Raw genomic sequence first — 10,105 nt, 5'->3', positions numbered from 1 at the left:
TGGTTGGCATCTTTCTAGGAGGATAGGGTAAGAAGCCCAGTCACCCGGGAGCCACTGCTCCTTTATGTGGAAAGGAGCCAGTTAAGGTGGATCAGGCATCTAGTACGGATGTAACAGATTCTTCTGGTTGTCTCCCCAGGGAGGCCTTCAGAGAATGTCTAGCTGGCAGGAGGCCATGGGCAGACCGAGGACCAGATGGGGGTATTATACATCCATGCATCGGAATTGGAACACTTCGGGATAGGCCTACTCCAGTTAGATGTAGCTAATGTGGTCCGGGATATGGAAGGCTGGGATTCTCTGCCGGAACTGTTTCCTCTGCGACCCTGACTCCAGATAAGCGGATGAAGATGAATGGATTCATGAAATGTCAATTTGTTACATTCATTATATTTGTCTCACTTGAAACTGCATATTCTGAAAAGTATAGGGAAATTAGCTTCATAAAAACAAAGGAATTAACAACATATAAAAACAAATATTCACAAATGTCAGGCCAAAATTAAGGCAGCTCATCAAGTAAATCCAACTTTCTGTTTATAAACTCTCCAGGAGGGTATGTTTATTACAATTATATTAGTTTATTTAATCTTAGCCAGAACTGACAGTTTTATATACAGTAGGCTAACTGGGAAATGCTTTTTTAATATTGAACAAAACAAATAAACAGGACAATTATGTGGTTCATTATTGGGTAGCCTTAGCATATACGTATAAACAAAATCAGCTCACTTTAGTCCATTAATGGAGGAGAATGGGGACCAATCTCAGATTTTATCATATTTAATTTGATTAGGGTATAACACCTTTGTTAATACATGGGATTGTTATTGGGATATTTCATACATTAACATTTAAATACATTGACAATTGTCTCATAATTCTCATGGTCAACTTTTTATTTTTATTGTATCAGAGTCAAGAATATCAATCTATGATATGATGCTATTAATAGAGACAAAATCAGCTTTACACTATTTGACTGGTTTCCATTGTTGAAGTTTCCTATTTCTTCATCTATGTTCACTGCCAAATGATTCTTGAATTTGTCCAATAATTATCTAATTAAGGAACTGTATTATTTTTATTTAAAAAAAAAGTAAGTGAAATTATGCCATTTGTACCACTTATGAATCAACTGGTTTAACATGAATGAAGAACCTTATGAATGGAAGAAAGGGGATGTAGGAATGAGTGAACACTGCCTGCAATGACCACAGAGCAACAGATGGTGTCACTTTAATATTTGCATCAGCATCAATCCGTTCAGTTCCAATCCTTCTTTCACACAGCCGACTGCTCCGAGAGGCTTCATTGCTCTGCATGAATAAAGCTAATGTAGGTCAGTGATTTTCCCTGCTTCCTTGGAGGAGAGAATAGGGAATGGAATGAGGCCCGACAGAAAACACCAATTAAAGCTTGTTGATAGAATATCAAAATAGGAATTTAAAAAATCCCCAAAAAAGGTAGCACATCCCAAATTTCAAATCAATGGAAGACAAAGTACTCACATTTCCACTTTTTTTATTGGCACACAATAAATGTTATAGCTTGTTGATAGAATGTACTATTGCAGTGTTGATAAGACTCTTAAAGGTGCTCTAAGTGATATTTTTGAGTTAAAACAAAAAAAGGTTGCGGAATGAAAAAAAAAAACTGGTATTGATTGAATAATTAACAATATTGTTAACAGTACAAGTAGAACAGTCAAAGGTTATTAAAGGTTGTTAAAAGGATAACATAAAACACAAAAAGCCAACAGACTCAGATAGAAAGTTAAAAAAAGACACAATATTTCACAGTCAATCCATATTGCACAATCAAACAGTCAATTGCACAAAGTCTTAGTCAGGCATTGTTACTTCAACATCATGCTATCATCTGTCATGATGTTGGTGTTGGAAGTGGCATCATGTTTTTTAGGCACTATTGCTATACCAATTATTCGATGAATTGAGTACAAAGGACCCCAATGGAAACACGCCAGTACTTTCTTGGGTTTAAAATCCTCATAACAAACCTTGTATTGAACTGTACTTCCCTGTGCTTGTCTTTGCAAACTGTTAATAAAGTATTCAATCAATAAATCAAACAAACCGTGTGTGTGTGTGTGTGTGTGTGTGTGTGTGTGTGTGTGTGTGCGTGCGAGTGGGGGGGGGGGCATTTAAAGATATATAGGCTACTATCCCACCGTACTGCCATGTGTAGCGTAGTCTATTGTCATCTTTTGTACTAATAAACCACCCTAAAATTGTTAGGGGGTGGGGGGGGGGGGGTGAAATAACGCTCACTCCCCTCGCACCCCCTCGCTTCCTGTCCGGTCCAGCGTGTGTTTCCGTGGCTGCAGCAGCAAAGTATCGCGTCGTCGCTCTGAGAGACGGAGGAGCTTCATTCTTTGACAGGAGGAGGGGGCTTGAATGTCTGAATCTCCACATCCTCAGTGTGTGTTCGCTTCTTTGCATCTATTTCAGACACCGAAAAGCGACTAGATTCTTTTTTTTAAACTGATGACCGTTGCTTTTTTTTCAGGCGAAGGTATACCGTGCCTTGGCTTTTTTTAGTCAGAAAGCTGCACTTCTTCCAACAAGCATTTGTACAAAGTGACAACATCTGCTTGGCACATTTTTCCCTCGGCACCACATAGAACCCAGACGCAGGATACTGGCTTGAAGAAGAACATTTCCTAGTTTACCGTTGATGAGTGCGATCCTTTTTCGACTATACTGTTCTTCTCCTAAGTTCCTGCCCTCCTGAGACCCATTTCGCTCCGATGAGACCGGACAACTTCGAGCTTATTATTTTTTAGCCGGCTGTCTGTCTCTTTTTGTTTGGTGTATTTTCTGGGCTGCGGTCGGTCGCGCTGCGCAAGGAAGGCTCTCCACATGCATTACCAAACCCAGGGCTTTCAATAAAACACTGCAAGAAGAGGAAACCGTTATTAGGCTACTACGTTGTTGTCACACAATCCAAGACACACGTCAAGGAAAGATGTTACTGAAGGAGTACAGGATATGTATGCCACTGACTGTGGAAGAGGTGAGTTTGATTTTGTATTTATTTTATACTTTATTAATAGTCTAATAAAACATTCCACGGTGAAGATTCAGCACTGAGTCCATATAGGTTATAGATGTTGGGTTAGATCCGTGGTTCTCAACCCGTTGCACATGATTTTGGGGGGGTCCACAGATGACAGAGAAGTGACAATTTAAGGACTTTTAAGACCCTTTTAAACCCCTCAAAAAAAGAGGAGGAGAAAAAAAGAAGACCATTACTGCATCAAAAAGTAATCAACAAACTATAAAAACTGGTGAAACATTGGCCAAATTGTCAAATAATATGACAAAGAGGCAGAAGTTGTGAAAATAGCCAATCTACAAGCTCACAACGCCTTTGCAACGCGTTGTTGTGAGCTTGAAGATCGTCTATTTTCTTGGAACTTTTTAAAAGGTTCACGCATTCAGCCCTGATCTGATGTTGTCTTCACTGTCCCAGAGTCACGCACGCACTGGCACGCGCCCAAACACTCACTCTCACACACTCACACACTCACTCTCTCTCTATCTCTCTCTCGCTCTCTCTGGCTCTCTCTCGCTCTCTCGCTCTCGCTCTCACACACACACACACACACACACACACACACACACACACACACACACACACACACACACACACACACACACACACACACACACACACACACACACACACACACACACACACACACACACACACACGCACACAGTCAGGAATGGTTAATTGCTATAGCTGCAGTTTCTGCAAAATGATGAGGTCTTGCCAACAAGTTTTATTTTTTAATAACTCAACCACTACAGCAGTGCTGGACATTAGGCTACTGGACACATTCAGGCACTCATTAATTTATGTTTTTTGTTATGCCAAATTAATGTATATTTGGCACGAACGCTCATTTGAAAGGATTTTGTGCCAGGGACGCCCAGAAGAGAAGATTTGTGTAAAAAAGAAATATAGGCCTTATAGTACATTTTTCAAACACTTTCAAGATCTTTCAATTAAAAAAAAAAAGAAGCAGATATACGGTGCAACCTCGCAGGTGTGAGCTTGTAGATCTGCTATTTTTGAATAGCCAACGTATAAATGGATAAATTCTACTTACAGGGCAAACACATTCTGTGTTCATCATTGATCACGCACGCACGCACGCACGCACGCACGCACGCACGCACGCACGCACACACACACACACACAGAACACACCACAGATGCGTGTTCTATCTCTCTCCCTCCCTCTCTTTCGTGTTCTATTTTGGGCTCTACAGTCTACAGTATCTAAGTTTTGCCTCTGTGTTTCCCGCCTCCTCTCTCTCTTTCACACACACACACACACACACACACACACACACACACACACACACACACACACACACACCAATAAATGTGCCGAGTTCGCATTGATCAGTGCTGCACATATATGCACATCCTTATGCAGGAGCATGACCAGGCCCTCCAGTGTGAATCAATTTACATCAGTTTCACACTAATAGTAATATCCCTCCTTTTTGCACACCCATCGATCTGTATCTGTAGGATGCTGTTGGTTTCCTTCTGTCTGGTTGTCCCATAACAACAACGCTTGGCACAAGTGTGATATAACACCCCTTCTTTCAATTATCACCCATGTTGCCACTACTAAATGTCTTGTTTTTATCACTCTCCACGTCTCGGTCTCGCTGTAATCACTGGGTCGTAGTAAAGCGGTGTGACGTTCATGCGTTTTCAATAACCCAATGATGGAGACTTGGCCTTGCACCAAAAACAAATAAAATCGCAAGGATTTATTGGATTAAATAGCCTATGCATTGTATTGATGGAATATGTTCTCCTTACCCTACCAACACCCCTGCGAGAAAACCATAGAAAAGAGAGTGATTAAGAGGCTGCCATTCTTTCAGATATCTTATTGGGCATTTGTGACCTTCTAACAGAAAGAGCAGCCTGTGTCTTAGATCTTTCTGCTTGCTCACTATGTTTGCTCACCACATACAGCAGGTCCTCTGTCTGTACAGTATGTGCCTTTACACTGTACGTATGTTGGCCTCAGTGAAAGTTCCTGAAGGACACTTGCGTGTGTGTGTGTGTGTGTGTGTGTGCGTGTGCGTGTGTGTGTGCGTGTGTGCGTGTGTGCGTGTGTGCGTGTGTGCGTGCGTGCGTGCGTGCGTGCGTGCGTGCGTGCGTGCGTGCGTGCGTCTCAAACAGCCTTGAGCCTGTACTTCCCATGGAATTGGCTGTGTGTGTTTCTACAACGCTGAACATTATGCCTTATTTCCCTCCCCTTCAAGGCACATGATGACGTTTGGTCACTAAGTCACAATATGCCTTTTGGGGAGAGACAGTGTTGTTTTCTATACACTAGGGCTTAGAAGTGTGAGAACTGAGAACCTCACCACGTGAGCAGAGGGTTCATGAGCAAAACCAGAAGAGGTGACAGTGGAAAGTGTGTGATGCTTTTATCGCCCCCACAACTTTCAATTTCCTCTCTTTGCAAGTCCCTGCTGAGAATTAGGCCGTTAAACGTTCAGTTTGAACCGTCTTCAAAACCACAGTGGAGACATTGCAACACTGTGCTAATATGGATGGCAACAAACATACATAATGTTAGAAACATTGTGGTGGCCTTTATCATAACACATGAATGTTTTTGGTTTAGGTAAGGCCACTAGTGTGAGAGTGTATTAAATCAACAGAGTCCAAGGAAGCATGCACATCCAAAACATTTATGTAACAGTTGTTGCGACAGAAATACGCACAATTAATAATATAATAATAATACACTTTATTTGTATAGCACCTTTCATGACATGAAATGCAGCTCAAAGTGCTTTACAGAGCAAGAATACAATTACAGTTACAACTAATTTAGCAATAAAGCAAAAAAATAAATAAATAATGAATTAAAAATTAAAAGAAGAGAAGTCCACATGTCCACATGTACAGTAGCTCCCAGAAATTCACTTTCATGAGGACTAAGGAGTCATACAGACAACGTTTCAACACAACATGGGTCTTCATCAATCATCAGGTCTCATTTATCAATACATACATTTGCCATATCGCCGGATATCAAGCGGTCATCTTCCATCACAAATGTTTGGTTTCAGTGTAGGCCTCACTCCTTCTCAAATAAGCCTTCGTTCTAATTTACCCGAAGCAAAAAAAAATCCTCATAAAAAATACGTCTTTGGTACACTGAGATAGATTTGTCACCCGTCTAGTACATGCTTGGTATTACGCTGAATTAGATTAAGCGCTATAGAAATGGGAGAATGAGTAAAGGAACTAATGACAGAGAAACTAATGCATGAGTAAATGAATGACAGAATAAGGACATGATCATTTTGTGATGATTTTCCATTCATCAAAAAACTTGGGACTCAGCATGCTTGTAAAACAGCAGTGCAATCCCCTCCTCCTCGGCGTCTATGGCGACCAAGGGGGGAGGGTCTCTTATCATGACTGTGCACATTGAGGCTGTTGACATGTCGTCCCTCATCTCTGATTACTGGAGTGGAGTGTACTTTTCCTGTTTGTCTAAAAGGAAAGGAGTAATCGAAGGGGGTTGGGGAGGTCAGAAGTAGATAAGAAGGGAAGGAGAGAGGATGGAGGAGAGAAGGGAGGAGGGAGGGAGGGGGGCAGATAGAAATGGGGCAAGGAAGTGAGGCAGGGCCGGGGTGACAGAACGGACATGAGGGACGAAGAGAATGAATTAAGGAAGGGATGAATATTGATGGAGAACGAGGGTGAGATAGATTGTGGATCATGTGTCGTCAAACATCTCTAACCACATTATTTGGGTTTCAGCAGACGGCAAGGGTTTGAGGGGAAGGGTTAGAGGGAGGGGGGTAAGGACAGCAGGAAAGGAGAGAGGGTAGGGAGTGGTGAGGATAAGGGTCTCTCTAGGTCTCTCCATACATCTGGCTCGTTGGTGCATCTTTCTTCTTTATTTTTGGGCTTTTTATGCCTTTATTGATAGGACAGTAGGTTGACAGGAAAAGGGGAGAGAGAGATGGGGAGTGACATGCAGCAAAAGTCGCCGGGATCGGGACTCGAACCCGCGACGCACTGTCATTCTACGTTGAGTATAGGTCCTCCTGCATCTTTCTTGAGTACATCCACATATGTTAATGTAGGACGTCCTTGTGACCCGTGCCCGTGTGTTGGTTCCCACAGCACCAATTTGCTGGCTGGCAGCTCTTGATGTCTCTTTGGCAGTGTCCTGCTAGTCTCATTCTCCTGGCTGCTATTTTCTCGCTCACCATTTCAACAATGCCTAATGATAATTTCAACGTTATCGTCAAACATGATGTGGGCATGTTTTAGGTTTTAGGTGCTATTGGCTATACCATGTGTGTGTGTGTGTGTGTGTGTGTGTGTGTGTGTGTGTGTGTGTGTGTGTGTGTGTGTGTGTGTGTGTGTGTGTGTGTGTGTGTGTGTGTGTGTGTGTGTGTGTGTGTGTGTGTGTGTGTGTGTTTGTGCACATGCACGCGTGTCAGTATGACAAATGTGTGTGTGTCACAGGGCCATGTGAGGTCGCAACTCTTTATTTCTGTGGGAAGAGATTAGTCTTTGCTGCTTGGCCTCTTGCGGTTGCGTGATCGCAGCACTTCTGCAGATGTGTGATTGCAGAATATAGGAAGTCTATATCTGTTTGCACGATGTTTCGACAAGTTTAACGAACAGGTCAGACACACACAATGAGTAATACCAAATTACCGCAGTGTGTCATGACTGTTTGTTCATAGTCATAACTGTCTAGTCATGGTTTCCATTGGCCTCTGTTAACATCTCTATTCAGCATCTCTATGCATCCTGTCTCTCTGTGATAGTGTCCAAATAGGACTGCATGATAATCAGTATTGGGTACCCCTTAGCCCGAAACTCTTACCTGCTGTCTCTTCTGGCCTTGCAAAGTCCATCATGGCCATACTATAGTATACACATACATTGTATATTGAGCCAGATTTTTACTTGGTTGCGTGTCATGTCTCGTGCAGAGGATGGCCGATCTACATGCCCATAACATGTTGCAGCACAACGCGTTATGGGCTTGTGGGTCTGCTGTAGACACACACAGGCGCGCAACAAAGTATAAATCAGGCGTTAGTCAAACAGTGCTAAAGCTTGATGTTCATGTATGATATATGAAAAAAAAAAAACCATTTGAACCGTTATTGTGAAAAATATATAATATCCCCCCAAAAAGGGGTCTTTCAGTCCTTTTCAGTCCAGGGACCCCCAAACTGGTAGAGAGATGGAGCAGGGACCCCCTACCTCGTAGGGTAGGGGGGGCTACCACATATATTGTGTATAAAACTGAAGCTGTGATTGGCCAGTAGTCACTTTGATTGGCAGCTGCGCCTTGTTAGTGTTTGTGTGAGACTTCTGCCACCATCTCGGCCAGTCAGGTGCACAGAGTGAGAGAGCTTGTGTCACTGAAGGTGTGCATTTCTGGATGAAGGATAACATCTTCTGCCTCCATGTATGTGTTTGCTATAATATGGTGGATTCATGTTATGTTTAAAGACAAATTGACATTTTTGAAAAAAAATTAAAAGAATGACGTTTTTTTTTAAACAAAAATATTGTTTAATCAAACAACAATTTTGTGGTCCCCCTGCACCCCGAGGGGTCGCGGACCCCCTGTTGAAGACCTCTAGTTGAAAAAGTTTCAGTCACAGTATAACTTTAAAAAAAAAGCCAAAACTGGGCAAAAACTGTTTCTTCTCTTCCCTGGAGCATGTACAGTTCCCAGTAGTAAGGCCGCTAAGTTGAACCAAAAATCCAAACCTGCAGAGTACCTTTTGTCTTTAATATGGAGTCTAAGTTACAGATTCAGAGCACCTTCAACAACTACCACACACTTGTGGTAAGCAATTAATTAATCTGGAGAGCACAAACCTGTGCGAACAGATGTCCTGCCCCCCCTCTTTACACGTTTGCTTGTGTGTATAATGCATGTGTGCATGTGTATGTGCTTACTCATGGATGACTCTTCCCTTTCCCAAGCTCTCAAGGATGATGCTGAGATCATCTAACCCCCGGATGACCTGATCCACTTCCCATGCAGCCCAACGCCCCATTCCAAATAACTGTTACATGTCCCTGACGTAAATGGAGGCCCAGTAAATGATCTTTATCTTGCCTGACATTTTACAGTCAAATTGGGGCCAGCCCAAGCTGCATGGGAAGCGGTTACTTCCAGGAAAATAATAATAACATGAAGGGAAAACTTAAAGGTGACTTGATTGTAGAATAGGCGGGTCTACCATCTCCATTTAGCTGTACTCAATTCACCCACATTTCAGTGTAACTCACACCATAATGAAATTCTGAGAAGGGAAAGGGAAAAAAGACCCATTCTATTAAAACACTAAATTAACTACGCTGCTGTTTTATGGCTGGAGTCACAGCCAATAGGCAACTTTTTCTATTCCCAGGAATAAGTAATGAAACTGCTGCAGCACATTTCTGCTACCCAGCACCAACAGTAACTGCAGGACCACAGCACTGTTTGTTTAAAATCCTCTCTGAAGCCATCTAGTTTGTTTTTTCTTCACTGTACACCATGTGTTTGAAATTGAAACATTCTATATGCATATGCACCTTCGCCAAAGGTGAAACTCTTTTTGATCAACACATTTTTGTTGTACCACTTCAGCCATCACGCGTGATGACAACACATAACTACTCAATAAACAATGGAAGCTTCTGAGTATTTCCATTGAGCATCAGCTGAGAGCTTTGCAAAGAATGTCATTGAACGGGACAGGCGGCATCTGGTTCTATTACAACAGATTGAAATATTTTGTGCCACGTCTGTGGAACCCAGTGGTTGGCTTGCCTTTCCCAGGTGGTATTTGCCAGCTTTAGTTGCGAGTTGGCAGGCTGAGTGGATGGGGTCATGGGGATGGGGATGGGTGACTGTATGAACGGCTGACCTTGCAAACTTGTGTGTTTAAGGGAAATGACCGACCGGCCACCGTTCCAAATGTCATTCTCTTCAGCAAAAGTGAATTTTAGTCAAGTCAAGAACAGTTGTGCTGTAGTTAGTTTATTATCATTGTAC

The 10,105-nt window shown here is 42.3% G+C and overlaps 1 protein-coding gene across 1 annotated transcript in view; it reads left to right on the top strand.

Moving 5' to 3' along the window:
- The first annotated feature begins 2,380 nt into the window (after nt 1-2,380).
- Nucleotides 2,381-10,105, top strand: part of pitpnc1a (phosphatidylinositol transfer protein cytoplasmic 1a) — a 96,226-nt gene continuing 88,501 nt past the window's right edge. The window contains exon 1 of the mRNA XM_080443547.1: nt 2,381-3,036. Within this exon, the coding sequence (XP_080299673.1) occupies nt 2,989-3,036 (48 nt within the window). The 5' untranslated portion in view covers nt 2,381-2,988. The remainder of the gene's footprint in view (nt 3,037-10,105) is intronic.

Source organism: Gymnoscopelus braueri (assembly GCF_963280865.1).
Source record: "Gymnoscopelus braueri genome assembly, chromosome: 2".
NCBI classification, from domain to species: domain Eukaryota; kingdom Metazoa; phylum Chordata; class Actinopteri; order Myctophiformes; family Myctophidae; genus Gymnoscopelus; species Gymnoscopelus braueri.
The sequence above is the reverse complement of the archived record's forward strand: the minus strand, read 5'-3'. Positions and strand labels throughout refer to the sequence as shown.